The sequence below is a fragment of the Prionailurus bengalensis genome, chromosome C1 (genome assembly GCF_016509475.1).
Source record: "Prionailurus bengalensis isolate Pbe53 chromosome C1, Fcat_Pben_1.1_paternal_pri, whole genome shotgun sequence".
Taxonomy (NCBI): Eukaryota; Metazoa; Chordata; class Mammalia; order Carnivora; family Felidae; genus Prionailurus; species Prionailurus bengalensis.
This window is the reverse complement of record NC_057345.1, coordinates 130,634,996-130,653,281: the sequence shown is the minus strand read 5'-3', so window position 1 is coordinate 130,653,281 and position 18,286 is coordinate 130,634,996. Positions and strand designations below refer to the sequence as shown.

Sequence of the window (18,286 nt, the reverse complement as noted above, 5' to 3'; positions counted from 1 at the left end):
TTCCCTCAGTCCCAGCACAGAGAGACCTGAACAACGCCCTGCCCATACTATATCTAACCATGAGTTCTGCAGGGCCTCAGTTCTGGATAAAGTTGTATCAGGTCTCATTTCACAAGCAGATCAGAGCACATCTAGGTAAAACTTTCCACAATGAGGCCAGGTACCAAACACTGCCTACAGCAGGCAAGGAGAGCATCTGTAGACAATCAGCCTGAAGGATAGAGCAAACAAAACACAATAGGAGAGCTCACACAGCACATATCTGAAGGACTCTCTGAAGCATCAGGCCCTGGGAACATGACTTAGGCCATTACTTTCAGAAACAGGAGACATAAATCGCCTTTCTAACACACAGAAGCAGGCAGACATAGACAAAATGAGAAGACAAGGAAATTATTCAAGAACAAGATGAAGTCACAGCCAGGGGTCTAAGTGAAACAGATATAAGTAACATGCCTGATGGAGAATTAAAGTAATGAACACAAGATACCCACTGGGCTTGAGAAAAGAATGGAAAAAGTTAGTGAGACTCTTACCACAGAGATAAAAGAGTTAAAAAAGAATCAATCAGAGATGAAGAATACAATAAATGAGATTAGAAACAGGCTTGATACAATGAACAGCAAACTGGAAGAAGCAGAGAAATGAATTAGTGACTTAGAAGACAAAATAGAAAATAATGAAAACTGAACAAAAGAAAAAGAATTATGCAACCTGAGAATCGAGTTAGAGAACTCAGTGACTCCATGAAATGTAGTATTTGTATCATAGGAATCCTAGAAGATGACAGAGTAAAAGGTGTCAGAAAATTTGAGGAAGTAATAGCCGAAAACTTCCCTAATCTGGGGGAAGGAAAGAGACATACAGATCTAGAAGGCAGAGAGCTCCCATCAAAATCAACAAAAGCAGGCCCACACCAAGACATACTGTAATTAAGTTGCACAGTATAGTGATAAAGAAAAAATCTTAGAAACAGCAAGACAGAAGACATCTTTACTTACAAGGTAAGACCCATAATGGTAGTTAGAGATTTCTCAACAGAAACATGGCAGGCCAGAAGACAGTGGCACGACATATTCAAAGTGCTGAGTGGGAAAAATCTGCACCCAAGAATACTCCATCCAGCAGGATACAATTCAGAATAGAAGGAAAGAGAAAGAGTTTCATGGACAAGCAAAAACTAAAGAGTTTGTGACTACTAAACCAGTTCTTGCAAGAAATATTAAAGGATATACTTTGAGTGCAAAGGAGAGGCCAAAAGTGACAAAGACAAGAAAGGATCATAGAAAATCTCCAGAAACAATAGCAAAACAAGTAATAATATGGCTGTAAATATATATCCATCAGTAATTACTCTGAATGTAAATGGACTAAAAGCTCCAATCAAAAGACATAGGAGGTCAGAATAGATAAAAATAAGACCTATCTATATGCTGCCTACAACAGACTCATTTTAGAACTAAAGACATCTGCAGATAGAAAGTGAGGGGATGGTGGGGGACTTGAATGGTTCAATCAGCTAAGCATCCGACTCTCGATTTCAGATCAGGTCATGATCTCCTGGTCATGGGATTGAGCCTCACGTCAGGCTCCATACAGAGCATGCAGCCTGCTTGGGATTCTCTCTCTCCCTCTCTCTGCTTTTCTCTCTCTCTCTCTCTCAAAAATAAATAAATAAACTTAAAAAAAAAAAGTAAGTGAGGGTATGGAAAAACATTACCATGCAAACAGATGTCAAAAAAAAGCTGGAGTAGCAATACTTATATCGGACAAACTACACTTTAAAACAAAGACTGTAACAAGAGACAAAGAAGGGTATTATATCATAATAAAGGGGACAATCCAACAAGAAGATATAACAATTGTAAATATTTAAGCACCCAAATACATAAATGTCAATAGCAAACATACAAGAACTAATTGATAAGAATACAATAATAGTAGGGAACTTTAATACCCCACACACCAATGGACAGATCATCTAAACAGAAAATCAACAAGGAGACAATGGCTTTGAATGACACACTGGACCTGATGGACTTAACAAATATATTCAGAACATTCCATCCCAAAACAGCAGAATACACATTCTTTTCAAATGCACTTGGGAAATTCTCCAGAATAGATTACAGATTAGGCCACAAATTAGGTCTTAACAAATACAAAAAGGCTGGAATCATACCATCCATCTTTTCTGATCACAATGGTATGAAACTAGAAGTGAACCACAAGAAAAAATTTGGAAAGACCACAAATAACATGGAGGTTAAACATGCTACTAAACAATGAATGAGTCAAACAGGAAATCAAAGAAGAACTACAAAAAGTTCATGGAAACAAATGAAAATGAAAACACCAGGGTCTAAAACATTTGGGATGCAGAAAAAGTGGTCCTAAGAGGGACATATATAGCAATACAGGCTTACCTTAACAGGCAAGCAAAATCTGAAATATACAACCTAACACTACACCTAAAGGAGTCATTAACAGAACAACAAATGAAGCCTAAATCCAACAGAAGGAGGGAAATAATAAAGATTACAGCAGAAATAAATAATACAGAAACTAAAACAAAACAAAACAAAACAAACAAAAAATAATAGAACAGGTCAATGAAACCAGGAGCTGGTTCTTTGGAAACATTAACAGAATCTATAAACCTCTAGCCAGACTTACCAAGAAGAAAAGAGAAAGGACTTCAAAATAAAATCATAAATGAGAGAAGAGAAATAATAACACCACAGAAACACAAGTATAAAAGAATATTATCAAAAACCATATGTCAACAAATTGGACAACCTGGAAGAAATGGATAAATTCCTAGAAACACATAAACTGCCAAAGCTGAAACAGGAAGAAACAGAAAACCTGAACAGACTGACTACCAGCAAAGAAATTAAATCAGTAATCAAAAACCTCCCAATAAACAGAAGTCCAGGACCAGATGGCTTCACATATGAATTTTACCAATCATTTAAAGAAGAGTTAGTGCCTATTCTTCTCAAACTATTCCAAAAAATAGAAAAGGGAAACTTCCAAATTCATTCTGATGAATGAATTACCCTGATATCAAAACCAGATAAATTCTTCATTAAAAAAGAGAACTGAAGGCCAATATGCCTGATGAACATGGATGCAAAAAATCTCAATAAAATACTAACAAACAGAATCCAACAATACATTAAAAAAATCATTTACCACAACAAAGTAAGATTTATTCCTGGGTTTCAAGAGTGGTTCGATATTCACAAATCAATCAAGGTGATATACCATATTATTAAAAGAAAGGATAAGAACCATACAATCATTTCAATAGATACAGAAAAAGCATTTGACAAAGTACAACACCCACTGATGATAAAAACCCTCAACAAGGTAGGTTTAGAGGGAACATACCTGAACATAATAAAGGCCATATATGAAAACCCACAGCTAGAATCATCCTCAATGTGGAAAAACTGAGAGCCTTTCCCTTAAGGTCAGGAACAAGACAAGGATGTCCACTCTCACCGCTTTTATTCAACATAGTACTGCAAGTTCTGGCCACAGCAATCAGACAACAAAAAGAAACAAAAGGCATCCAAATCAGCAAGGAAAAAGTAAAACTTTCACTATATGCAGATGACATGATACTCTATATAGAAATCTGAAGGCTCCACAAAGAAACCACTAGAACTGATACATGAATTCAGTAAAGTTGCAGGATATAAAATCAGTGTATAGTTATGTGTTGCATTTCTATACACCAATAATGAAGCAGCAGAAAAAGAAATCAAGGAATCAATGCCACTTACAACTCTACCAAAAATGAAAAGATACTCAGGAATAAACCTAACCAGAAGTGAAAGTACTCTGCAAACCATAAAACACTGATGACACAAAGAAATGAGAAGACATTCCATGCTCATGGATTGGAAGCATATTGCTAAAATGTCAATACTACTCAAAGCAATCTACACATTTAATGCAATCCCTATCAAAACACCAACAGTACTTTTCCCAGCAATAGAAGAATCCTAAAATTTATATGGAACCACAAGAGACCACAAATAGCCAAAGCCACTTTGAAATAGAAAAGCAAAACTAGGGGCACCTGAGTGGCTCAGTTGGTTAAGTGTCCGACTCTTCATTTTAACTCAGGTTATGTTCTCACAGTCATGGGATTGAACCCCGCATCAGGCTCTGTGCAGAGCATGAAGCCTGCTTGGGATTCATTCTCTCTCTCTTTCTCTCTCTCTCCCCACCTCCTGGATATCGCCTGCTTACACGCTCACATGCTCATTCTCTCTTTACAAAAAAAAGAAAGAAAAAGCTGGACATATCCCAATTCCAGATTTCAAATTATATTACGAAGCTATAATAATCAAAACAGTATGGTAGTGGCATAAAAAGAGACACACAGATTAATGAAACAGAGTAGAAAACCCAGAAATGAGCACAAAACTATATGGTCAATTAATCTTCAACACAGCAGTAAAGAATATCCAATAGAAAAAAGATAGTCTCTTCAACAAATGATGCTGAGCAACTGTACAGCAGCATGCAAAAGAATGAAACTGGACCACTTTCTTACCCCATGCACAAAAATAAATTCAAAATGGATTAAAGACCTCAATGTGAGACCTGAAACAATAAAAATCCTAGAGGAGAACACAGGGAGTAACCTCTTTGACACTGGCTGCAGCAACTTCTTTCTTGCATGGGCTAGGGAAACAAAAGCAAAGATAAACTTTTGGGACTTCATCAGAACAAAAAGCTTCTGAACAACAAATGAAACAATGAACAAAACTAAAGGCAACCCATGGAATGGGAGAAGATATCTGCAAATGATATATCCAGTAAGGGGTTAATATTTCAAATATATAAAGAACCTACAAAATACCCCCCAAAAAGAATAATCCAAGTAAAACATGGGCATAAGACATGAGTAGACATTTTTCCAAAGACATCAGATGGCCAACAGACACATGAAAAGATGTTCAACATCACTCATCACCAGGGAAATACAAATCAAAACTACAATGAGATATCACCTCACAGCTGTCAGAATGGCTTAAAATCAAAAACATAGGAAACAATAGGTGTTGGTGAGGATGTTCAGAAAGGAGAACCTCTTGCACTGTTGGTGGGAATGCAAACTGGTGCAGCCGTTCTGGAAAACAGTATGAAGGTTCTTGAAAAAATTAAAAATAGAACTATCCTATGATTCAGCAATTGCCCTACTAGATATTTACCCAAAGAATACTAAAATACTAATTCAAAGGAAAATATGCACCCCCATGTTTATAGCAGCATTATCTACAATAGCCAAATTATGAAAACAGCCCAAGTGTCCATCAACTGATAAATGGATAAAGAAGTTGTGGTATAGATATACAATGGAATATTACTGGGCTATAAAAAGGAATGAAATCTTGCCATTTGCAACAACATGGATGACACTAGAGAGTATTATACTAACAGAAATAAATCAGTCACAGGAAGACAAATACCATATGATTTCAGACAAATACCATATGATTTCATTCATATGTGCAATTTAAGAAACAAATGAGTACAGGGGGGAAAAAAGTGAGAGAGAGGTAAACCAAGAACACAGGGTCTAAACTACAGAGAACAAATTGATGGTTACTAGAAGAGAAGTGGGTGGGGAAATGGTTTAAACAGGTGATGGGGATTAAGGAGTGCACTTGTGATGAACACTTGTGTGTGGAATGGGTGAATCACTATATTGTACACCTGAAACTAGTATTACACTGTATGTTAACTAACTGGAATTTAAACAACTTGGGAGTGGAGGAAAGAGAAAGAATAGATTCCATATACTCTTGGATTGGTAATGGTTCCAATGGTAATATTTTGCAAAACAAGTACAATATCGTACTCTCTTCCCTACCCTCTATGTGGTATATGTGTATGTGTACATAAAGACATGTACATATGTGCATAGACAGGCATACTCATAAACTTATTTATATGGACAGAAGCATAAACATGAAAACGTTCAAGAAAACCTCCCAATGTGCTTTCAGGATTGAAAACTACTGGCTTTGAGATTTTCTGGTATTTTTGCATTGCTTCTGAAACTTTAAGAAATAGCCATTACAAAAGAATATTATAAAATTAGCATTATTTTTTCTCTTTCTATGCTATCATGTTAAAAAATATATATCTCTGAATACAGGCAATTAAGTTAGGAAAAAATCCAATACTTTTTTCCTTTTTTATTTCATTATTTTATTTTATTCATATATTCTAACTGGCTCAAGATATTTATATGCCTTATTGATTAAAAAAAATCTCATTTCCATATCATCTCATTGCATGCTATTTCATAATACACTCAAGAGCCATCTACAAACAGTATAAATTAATTCCTCAGCATTTCAAGTTACTTAGGATTTTCATTTGACGATAACTTTCTAGATACATCAAGCTTGAGTACAGTTTTCAGTGCTTTAGACCTACTTACTTTGTCTGCAGCTGCCAACAAGTTGTCAGCCATTTTATCAAGGTTTGGTGCTTTCCCTGTGTAAATGAATCTCATCATTTCTTTAAAAACCTCAGGGTCTACATCATTTATTTCCACTCGATTCTGATATTGAAAAAAACACAAAAGTTATACTCAAACAACACACACACACAAATGAACCTAAGAGAAACTTTGACAATAATTTAACTAAATTTGCACTCAAATACTCTATTTTAAAATGGAGGTAAGTAAATCTTCAGTAACCTAAGCAGGCAAAGTGAAGCAAGCAGGTTAATAGGAGAAGTATACCGAGTCAAGCACTACCATGTGGGTATATAAAACCTCAATATCTCTTGGGGCGCCTGGGTGGCGCAGTCGGTTAAGCGTCCGACTTCAGCCAGGTCACGATCTCGCGGTCCGTGAGTTCCAGCCCCGCGTCAGGCTCTGGGCTGATGGCTCAGAGCCTGGAGCCTGTTTCCGATTCTGTGTCTCCCTCTCTCTCTGCCCCTCCCCCATTCATGCTCTGTCTCTCTCTGTCCCAAAAATAAATAAAAAAAAGTTGAAAAAAAAAAACAACCTCAATATCTCAATTAAAAAGGGTAAAACAACAAACCAACAAAAAGAAAACCAAATTAAGGTCTTTAGGCCAAACAAAATACGTATGTTCAATTTCTAACCTGTATCTTAGAAGAAGATACCTATTAACTTTTTCTTTGTTGAATTCTGAGGTCGTAGTACAATGCCTAAGACTCTGTAACCAGTGGGTTTCAGCAAAAGTAGGGTCAGGTATTTGAGATACTTCCAGAGCCCACTACCTCGGAACTCTCCCTTTGGCAAAAATGGCATGTCATACTATCTATACACTGGCATTCCCTCTTTGCTTGAAACATACTCCAGTCCAAAGAGTAGTAATTCCTTTTTTATTCCTACATCTTTGTATTTGGTTTCTCTCATGGGATCAATGAAGCTAAATATCTAACACTAAACAATACCAAATTTTTCTGACCCTCTGCTGACAATAACATTTGCAATTATTCACGTCTCCTTATGTGAAAGTGGTCAGAAGGCTAATCATAGTACCTGGTTGACCAACAATCAAAGGAAAGAAAGCAGCTATGTATTTCAGCCTTTAGTTCTACAGAAAGAATGAAGTTGAGCCACATAAATAAACTTTGGAGTGGTCCCGTTAGAGCATGAAGGCTCACATGTAATGCAACCAGCAAAGAATCAATCTCTGATCTTTAATCTGACTACATTTCAAGATGACAGGTGACAGAGAAACATTTGGGAAAACCAAAGAGGTAACATACTGATTAAATATATAATAACACTACTGTGATTTGTCTTTTTTTTTTTAAATCTTTCTTATTTTAGTGGCATTATTTTTGTTCTAGAAAAAAAAAATTCCAAAATCAATGTATAATTTAGAAAAGAGGAATAAACACCTTAAGTAGAGAGATCTCAAATAGCTATGGACCAGAACCACCCTTTTGGATAAAAACTACTCATTTATTTTGCCACTAGATGGACATCAAAATAGTTATTATTTGGAATATTCACCCACATTAGGCTATATCTATTGTTCTACCACAGAACATACTTTTTCCCTTTCTACTTCTATTTCTGAAATTTTAGTGTAACAATAAGACCATGCGCAATTACTTTCAAAATATACATTCCACTATTCTACATTTGTACAAATTAAATATTAGCCTTTAAATGATGTTTACCTTTTTGCTTTCTTCCATTTCATGTTCAAACATTGCATTAAAAACTGGGGATCGAGCTGTAACAACATTAAGCATCATTATTTAATGTACAGATTTATGGAAGAAATGTACAATATTACCCAAAAGTTGTAAGTACCTGCAAGTACAGATTTATGAGCCTTAAATTCTTGTCCTCTCACAAAAAAACTGCAATCTGTAAATCTTGTGTTTTCCCAGAGATTACCTAAATCTTCTGCTAGTCGACATTCAGGCACCTTCAAAGTATTTGTATTAGTATGTCCTGATATATTTACTGAATCTTGGACCACACTCACCTAATAAAAAATGGACAGCAAGAAAAACACTTTTATAAATTAGTATCAGTAATTAGTAAGTCTATACTTAAATTTCTTATCATTAGAATTATAGGGATAATTCAAAATACTGATTAAAAACACTAATTCTTGGGAATTAAATTTAAGGATATAATTTAAAGAACATAGAAAAAAAACAGAAACAAATTTGATCATTTTCAAGTAACATTTTATGTAAATAAATGGCTTACCGATTGGTTAGAATGCTTGGTTATTAAAGTAATTAAAAAAACTCCTCAGCAAAATAAAAGTCATAAAATGATATCAAATTGAAACAAGCAGGAGACATTTTTGTGAGGTGAAGCAAGAAATTTCTTTAATTTTTATTTTCTCACTTACACCACAGACCTATCAACATTTAAAGTCTATTACATATGTAATAAACATGGCATCACACTCACAAGGACTTTTTATAGTACTAAAAAAGGTTATAAAACTATAGTCTATGATATTCAATTTGGGAAGTATTTTAAGTGTAGTTCCTACATGTTTCGACTCCAGTAAAATTGATTTAAATATTTAGTAATATTAATTTAAATTGTAAAGTACAAGAATTCCCACAAAAGCAATCGCACTTATTAAAATTCATGTAAATCTTTTATAATAATCAACAGTACAAATACAATTTAGTTCTATTTGCAGACCTTTTATTTATCTATGAAATAATAAAATTAGTATGATGAAAACACTGGTTTTATAAAGATTTCAATATAACATAGATTAAATTTTCTCTCATTAGAAAAGACTATACACTGAATAAAATCCTAAAACACTACTGGTGAAGTCTTGTGTATCACTTTTAAGAAAACGTATGGTACTGGGACCCTGGCTGGCTCAGTCAGAGGAGCACATGAGTCTTGATCTCAGGGCTGTGAGTTCGAGTCCTATGTTGGGTGTTGACATTACTTAAATAAATAAAACTTTAAAAAAGTATGCTACTAATATTAGAAATTTAATGTTACATTTAATAAACAAGAAAATACTACTCAACTAGTAATGCAAATATTTCAGAGTAAATGAACCATTACTGTTATATGTTAGTTATCTACTGTTTTAAGCTTCTAAGTTTTGTTGTCATTTGTTATGCAGCAAATTATATTAATTGAAAAACATTTCATAAGGCTTTTATTAAATAATGATAGGCATAAATAAGGACACATACCAATAAAGTAAACTACATAGAAAATGTAAATTGGAAATGGATAAACTAGACCAAACTACTAACATGCTAATAACACAGCATAATAATAGTCCAATAAACTATTTAGAGAATATTAAATCTCAGAAGTGCTCCTTCACCCTGATGTATCAAATGGGAATGAATGGATACTTCTAAAGAAAAACTATTTTTCTGAGGATATTTTTATTAACCACTTTGTTTTTTTCCAACTGGCATTATTAACCATTTGGAATCATACATATAGAAATCATCTAATCCAATCAACTTATTTTATAAAAAAATGTCAAAGGGAGATCAAAGAAGGTAACTAATGCGTCAATCAATCACACTTCATTCAATACCAAAGGAAGGCTAGACATGTAATTATCAGATTCCTTTTTTTTTTTTTTTTTTTTTAAATTCTTGGCACTACACAAATATTTCTTTGGATACATTTTAAAATCAGTAGTACTACTTTGATGCAGTTATGGCTCAAAAAGGATCTATTACAACAATCTTGTGAGATGATTTTCTAAATATAGGAACCAAGATATTGTGTAAACAAATAAATAAAATCCAGTAACAAAGGTTCTCTATTCTATTAAGTTTTTAATTATTGAAACTGTTTCTAAAATGACTACACATAAGAAAAAAAGCTTCACTAATCCTTACCTGATTGCTCTTTTACACCATCCACTATAACTTAATGATACTTTAAAAATGTTGGTGTTGATATTGAAGGTTTAGTTAGAGATCAGTTTTTTATCACATAGACAGTATTTCTTTGTTCCTATCAAGCACTACTCTTAAAAATTTGTAAGACAGAAGGAAGTGGATCAGTTCAATTATGTGCATAAAATATGCAGTGGATTTATAAAAATGTTACAACCTATTTAATTTAGGAAAGGATTTCTTAAATTCTATTTATTGCCTATTATCCTAACTCAAAAGAATATATTTAATGTAAAAATCTTACAAAAATAAAGTGACAGAAGAAATAAAATGATCAATAATTACAGCCATTTTTATCAGGCATAGACACTGATGTTTTATTTTTATTTTGCATATGTAATCATAATTCAGAAGTTATATTACTGACATACACATCTACGTAGCATTATTATGCGTACCACAAATTTAAACTAAGAATTAACATTTCATACTGTAAGGGGTACTCAAGGGACTATTTATATGGCAAATTTAATGACCTAATTAAAAACTGATACAGAACAAATTCTAATGATTATTTTCTTGATGCCTATAATTAAGAAATTAGTATAATTTTAGCTTTTTTCCTAGCACATATTCAAAAACAGGTAATGAACATTCTTACTGCATGGAACCTAGAGTAAAAAATTCAGAAAAAAGTCTGAGATTCTTTCCTACAGTTAAGTGCTGTTCTTTCAAAATAAAAATGCGAAGGTATAATATTCAAAATTGACAAATACTGCAAAGGAAACACTCATTTGAAAGCTCTTTTTAAAATCTGGTTTCAGCTAAACTGTGAGAATATAATTCAGACTAAAGATAAACATGTGCAAACTCTAATCAAACATGACTGCCCTGAAAATCTGGGTCTCCGATAGTGTGGAATAGAGGTGACTATTATTTCTAGTTTGAAAAAAATCTCAATTCTCCAAACTAGTTTTAAAACTAGGAATTTACAATAGTTCACAGTGTATAAATTTTGCCACTCTAATCAACTACCTAACCATTCCTCACACTGGCTTCACAGTGAGAAACTTTTCAATAGTCCAATTTCACATCATCTACTAAAATAGTGGGTCTTAGACTTTTTGACTGTCATAGATAGGCATCCTTGTTAAAAATCTGGGTGACAGAAATAGGGTTGTCAACTTTTCATTTTGCCATAAAAGGGCTTTTTTAAAGAATGAAACCTAACTTCCATCCATTATCACAAGTATTTTAAAACACAAACGATATCTTGGCAACAAAAAACAGGATGAGAAAAAAGGTGTGTCCTTCTAAATGAATTAACTTTATGAAAAACTCAATTTATACACACATTCTAACTGTACATGTATAATTTTCTGCAATCAAGAGATGGTATGGGTCTATATGAGATTATTTAAAATCTGTTGGACTTAAAAAAAATGAACTAAAGTTTTCTATTTCTCATACTTATTCCTCAATTCCTGTCTTCTCCATCACTTTGGGAGAGTATGGGCAGAGCTGTTTACACTACTAGAAATATCTACTCTGGCTACTTGATTCACAATATGGAACTTGCAAGATGAGGTTATTTCTTGCAGAAAAAGGGTAGCACCAAACTGCCTTACCTGTCTACAGCACCACTTGCAGGGGAGGGGGAGGAGGCAGTTCTTTAGGTAGGGCAGTGCAATGCTTCCTCCTCTTCTGCAAGCAGTGCTGGAGGTGCTGTAGAAGGAAGGGCATCAATGAGAGGTATGGAAGAAACGGTGGAGCACATGAGGAATGTTCGTGCAAAGTACTTTTTGCCCACCGATGCTAAATACAGTGCCCAGGGTATAAGTCTCCACATCAGTAAAAAAATACCTATTACAGTCTCCAAAACTGAATACGATCAATGCCAACTTAAAATGTAAGGCATGGAAGGTTATGTTTTTTGAAGTTACTAGCATGTGGATAAAAAATATACTTCAAAAGTTATGTATTGAAAAAAGATCTTAATTTCAGCCTTCATTCTGAATTTCTTGTTGACTAGGTTCCAATATAATATACTTAAAATATCTATAAACATAATTTCAATTCTAAAAAAAAGGAATATTTTCTTAAAGAGTTTATTTACATAAGATTTACCTGCAGTAAATTTTTGAAATTGGATTGCATAGCTTTTTTTAAGGTCCTTTAAATTAAAAGATTGTACAATTTAAAAAATTAACATGTTGGAATTTAAGATAACTCCTAAAATTCTGAAGAGTCTATAGTACGGATGCTAAAATTCTTAAATAATATAATCTGTATTTGTTTAAGATACTACTCTGAATATATGTCTATTGGCAACAAATGCTTTATAGTATTTGTTTTTCAAATTATTTAATGATAAATTCTGAAGACACTTGTGGTATGTGCTTTACCAACCAAATAATTATATTCATAACAAATTTATCCTACAGTTCGTTTAACTTGTCTAAGTGAAAATAAGATGCACTATATTTGCATTATGTAGTCTCTAGAGCCACATTTCAATTATTTTTCTGACACAGCATAATAACATAAAATTACTTTATAATGCTGCCATGAAATTTTATACATTTTCTACAAAGAAATTAAAGCTAACTTAATAGCAGTTAAGTAACTTATCATGCTTCTAATACATTCATTGATCTAAAATAACTTATTAACATATATCTAACATTGAGTTTACTTGATCATAACCTTTCAATTAAGTTTTCCTATGAAAATTATCAACTACCTTAAACATTTTGATAAACTATGTTACTGATGTATATTCTCTATAAACTGTATTGGTAGATAATATAATCCTCGAAGTCACTCCAAGGAATAATCTCAACAATTTGTACAGACAAGAGCAAATTCCAGCCTCAAATTAAAAGAAATCATTACTGTAAATTATTGGCAGGGCTATGTTCATAACTGTTAAAATATGACACTTTATGAAAATAAATAAATCTCACAAGTTTGTCAACAGACATGGGTATATCTTAAAAATTTGGGATGCTATTGCTTATAATGCCAACATCTATTTAATTAAATGAACCCAAATGTATAAATATCAAGCTTCTCAATCTTTTCAGGCACTTTCATTATGTATGGATGTACATATTTCAGTCTGTATTCAAACTGATAAGCTACTAATCATGTTTAATATGGTCAACCTGAATATGACAAAAAATAGTGATTACCTATTTCAGAATGAAGAAGATACTTAGAAATTTTCATATAAAGATATACACATCCATAGTCTTTCTAGAAGGAAGAAGTACTTACTATGTGGTAGTATAACTACCATATATAATTTATAGCTGTAGACATGACAGATTCTTTTCAGAATGGGCTACTTACTATATTGAAGACAATCTAGTCTTACTGGTAAAACATCTACAAATGAAACCTTATCAATTATACTGATTACTGAATTTTAAAAGTATTCGCAATAAAAAAAAGTATGCCAATATTGTTCTAGCTTATATTTTTGCTTTATCATTAAATATAACTTTGGAGTTCCTTGAAATAAAAAACGTACCCACCTCACAAAATAATGTAAGCTTGTCATCTGGTAAAAGACCATTAGCTTCATCAAGCAAAAAATCCCTTCGAATGAATTTTTTAAAACCCCAGTCTTTCCCTTGTACAAATCGATATGCTCTTTGGCTTTCTGGTGGAAAACAGAACAGAAGTTTAAACAAAAGAATCATCTAAGAATGTTAATGACAACACAGTTAAATGAATGTACAAAAATAAAACTTGGCCAATACATTCATTATAAAAATTATAGATATGTGTGTTCATAAAATGTCACAAGATTTACATCAGGTAGGACCAGATTGGTTCACAGCACTACTCAGATTTTGGCCATTATCAGTGAGCTCACTTTCAGATTCCTCCATCTTTAAGCAGAAGAAAAGCAGATCAAATCTCTTGGAGAAGGAAGAGATCTCTCTAACAATGCAGGCTCTTTAATGATGAAAAAGGATCAAAATACATTGGCATAGTCATACTCCTCCTCCTCAGAACCTGATAAGAAAACATAGCTCTCATTTCTTGTTTCTCCCTTTAAAAATGGATGCTCTAAATCACAACGGCATCCTTTAACTTTCCTGGGGCATCTACCCCACCAGAGAAAAATCCATTAACTGGTAAAAAGAAGCTAAATAAAGTCTCTTATCACCCTAGATCTTTGGACATAATCTCTTCATCCCTAAAAACAACTTTCATAAAAGTCTAAAAGATGGATTTAGTATAATCTGTAAATGCCTTAATAATGTCGGAGGTAAATTTTTCAAATGTCTAACATACTGGAGAACTGTATATTAAAAAATAAACAAGATCCTCTACAGAAAGTATTCACAATCTGTTATACAAAGAATTAACTGGAGGTGAAAAACCAAAAATAAATTTAATTGAAAGACTCCATGTTACAGGCTGAATGTTTGTTTGTATCTCCTCAAAATTCTTACATTGAAATCCTATCCCCCAATGTGATGGTATTAAGAGGTCAGTGAGGGGCGCCTGGGTGGCTCAGTTTGTTGAGCATTCGACTTCAGCTCAGGTCATGATCTCACTGTCTGTGAGCTGGAGCCTGCTTCAGATTCTGTGTCTCCCTCTCTCCCTACCCCTCCCCTGCTCACGTTCTCTCTCTCTTCCTCAAAAATAAACATTTAAAACAATTAAAAAAAAAAAAAAGAGAGACTGGAATTAGAGGAGTTCATAAAGGTGGAGCCCTTATGAATGTGATTAGTGCTTTATAAAAGACACTCCACAAAGCTCCCTAGCTCAATCTGCCATGTGAAGATGCAGCAAGAGAAATCAGTAGTCTACAATCCAGAAGATGGCCTTCACCAGAACCTGGCCATGCTGGTACTTTGATCTTGTACACTAAGCCTTCATAAGCCAGCCAATCTATAGCACTTTGTTACAGCAACCTAAACTAAGACGCTCCACTACTGTAAATGTCAGACACCATGAAAATATATGTGAAACTATGTTATTAATTCGGCAAAAGATAATTTTTAAAAGTGTATTTTAAAAGTTTTTTTTTTTTTTTGTAATGACATTACTTGATTCTGTGATTCACTTCTAGAAATCACTTAAAATTTAATGTGGCGGTTCAAGATATATTTTCTTACTATGCACATTGTATATTTCCTACAATGCTCTTCTTTATGAAGCTCCAGACCACATGGTTTCAGTTGGCTATATATGTGAAGCTTGAGATGAATTAAATAGATCTGGAGACTAAGAAAAACTGATTTCCTTTCGGTCAGTGTTTAGTCCACCGCTTAAAAAAATTCTAGTGACAAAATATCAGAACATTCAATCTCCTTTCACACTGTTCCTCAGATTTTATTATCTGGTAAAAACAGTAAGGGAGAAATATTTCCTGAGCACCGATTATATTTGCCAGAAATTGAACCAGGCACCTTGCCCTAAAAGCAACAATTTTTCTAAGTGACAAGTATATATTGTTTTAGGACAAGAAAAAGTAAAATTTTAATATTATTTTTAACAAACTGTACATGTCTTATGAAGTCTAAGATTTAGTAAAACAACCATAACTACACTGGCATTTAAAATTAAATGGCCACATTACATGTTTTAGGTTAAGCAGATTTCAGTGGGGAAAAAATATCCTTTCCAGGGAAAAGTATGTAAGTTAACATGTAGTTAGTTACTCAGAGACTTCTTTATCCCAAATCACTTACCCATTGCTTTTGTTTCTTCCCTTTTAGCGTTTAGAAGGGAAAATTTGAATTTTGCTCGAACTTCACTTTTTGGGCAGCTGACTAAAAGCAAATATAAGGACAAGTAGTCTTTACTTTCATCATCTAATCCCTTTGGGTTTACCCTCAGGCACCTAAAACAAAACAATAGGCTCATATGGAGGAATACAAAACGTAAAACTCAAAAGAGAGAGGCAATACTGAAATTCGTTGTCAGATAATATCACAAACAACACTCCCATCAATATCCCCAGTTCTTTGTAATTCTCTATACTTTTAGGAACTTACAAATCTAGTATAAAATTAGACTAATGTCCATGAAGAAACAATAACAGAGGCGCCTGGGTGGACCAGTCGGTTAAGCATCCGACTTCAGCTCAGGTCATGATCTCACAGTTTGTGGGTTTGAGATGCACGTTGGGCTCTGTGCTGACAGCTCAGAGCCTGGAGCCTGCTTCTGATTCTGTGTCTCCCTCTCTCTCTCTGCTCCTCCCCTGCTTACACTCTGTCTCTTTCTATCTCAAAAACAAACATTAAAAAAAAAAAACAACCAAAAAACAGTAACAACCAAACTATAAAGTAGATGAAAATAATATCAAAACAAAATTCAAAACAAAAATCTTACCATTTCATTTTGTCACTGGGGCTAGATGAGAATGTTGAACTTTTTAACACTTCACCCATTTCCTCTCGACAAAAGCTGAAGTTATTAATGGTCCACATGTAGGAAAATTTTACTACTTTAACCTAAGAGATTCAGAAAACTACTTTTACAATGATGACTTATATGCTTTTAGCTTATCACATGTTAAACATCCTATGACTCACTTTTCTTAATACTTGGAATAACTATGACAAAGTGCTTTACAATATTCTCAAAATGCTATAACATTTTTAAGTGACATAACATAAAGTAAGGCATTTTTAACAGCATGTACCTGTGTATAACACCAGCTTTCTGCTATAGGACCAGTAGACATATCTCCAGGGAGAGGTGGGGTAGGTTCCCGGGACATTGCCACTTTATTGCAGTCTTCCAAGATTTATGCAATATCCCACACAGATGAATACTTTACTACAAAGAAAAGAAGTTTCATTGCTGATGAAAAAGTTTGGATCAAGATAGTACTTCAACAATCATAAAACAATTACTTTCTCAAATTTGATTATGAGGGAACATGCAAGGATTTCATTATTTCAATAATTAAAAAAAAAATAACCCTTTGGGACATATAACACTTAAAATCTAAACAAACAGAATGCTTATAGATAAGACGTTATTTTATACAGCTATATTTATCAAAATACCACAAATCAATAAATAACCTACATATACACATAAAATCACAAAATAACATGGAAGCTTACCGGCAACAATTACAATTTAGCCTTGAATGAGGCAGGAGTTAGACCTCCAAGCAGTCTAAAATCCACCTATATGACTCCCCAAAACTTAATCATGGCCTAATGTTTACCAGAACACTTACCAATAACATGTTGATTAACACATATTTTGTATATGTGTTATATGCTGTATTCTTCTAATAAATTAAGCCAGAGAAAATGTTATTAAGAAAATCATAAGAGAAAATACATTTATTGTACTATATTTATCGAAGAAGAATCTGCAAATAAGTGGACCTGTCCAGTAAGTGGACAGTTTAAACCCATGTTTTTCAAGGGTCAACTTTAATATCTGATTCACCTTTCTTCATCTTTTCATTGATATATTCACAAAAATCTAAAGGGTTGCAAAGTTAGAACAGTCCTGAAAACTACAAATATTAGTCACTCATCTGTCAAAGTTTTGGCCAACTAGAACAAAGAATGAGAACTCAGAAGCAATGCTGTATTAAGAAGAATTACACAGATTTCCACAGAAGTCCACCTATATCTCAGACTAACAGGTGTCTCTGTTAATATTTTGTTCCTATCAGAGTGCCCCCTACTACATAATATGTACCTTATCAGAAAATTTCTTTCTCGTTAGCTGTTCTCATACTACATTCACTTGGGCATATAATTAATTCAGCATAACTTGGCCAGGACATTAGTAACTGGAGAGTGATACTTTGCAACTTGGAAGGTCTATAAAAGAAAGAGGAGAAACCCAAGAGCTACATAGGTAGTATAGTTTGCAGGGGTGTGGGTGAGGATGTTTGAAGCTT

General features: G+C 33.5%; 1 protein-coding gene across 2 annotated transcripts in view; it reads right to left on the bottom strand.

Annotated features, from left to right (window-relative positions):
• Positions 1–18,286, bottom strand: part of SPOPL (speckle type BTB/POZ protein like) — an 86,534-nt gene that overhangs the window by 11,529 nt on the left and 56,719 nt on the right. For both annotated transcript variants that reach the window (XM_043576621.1, XM_043576622.1), the window contains exons 2-8: positions 17,057–17,193; positions 16,744–16,865; positions 16,101–16,252; positions 13,926–14,053; positions 8,339–8,516; positions 8,203–8,258; positions 6,473–6,595 (exon numbers count right to left, since the gene is read on the bottom strand). In XM_043576621.1, coding sequence (XP_043432556.1) covers positions 6,473–6,595; positions 8,203–8,258; positions 8,339–8,516; positions 13,926–14,053; positions 16,101–16,252; positions 16,744–16,865; positions 17,057–17,134 — 837 coding nt within the window. In that variant the 5' untranslated portion in view covers positions 17,135–17,193. The remainder of the gene's footprint in view (positions 1–6,472; positions 6,596–8,202; positions 8,259–8,338; positions 8,517–13,925; positions 14,054–16,100; positions 16,253–16,743; positions 16,866–17,056; positions 17,194–18,286) is intronic.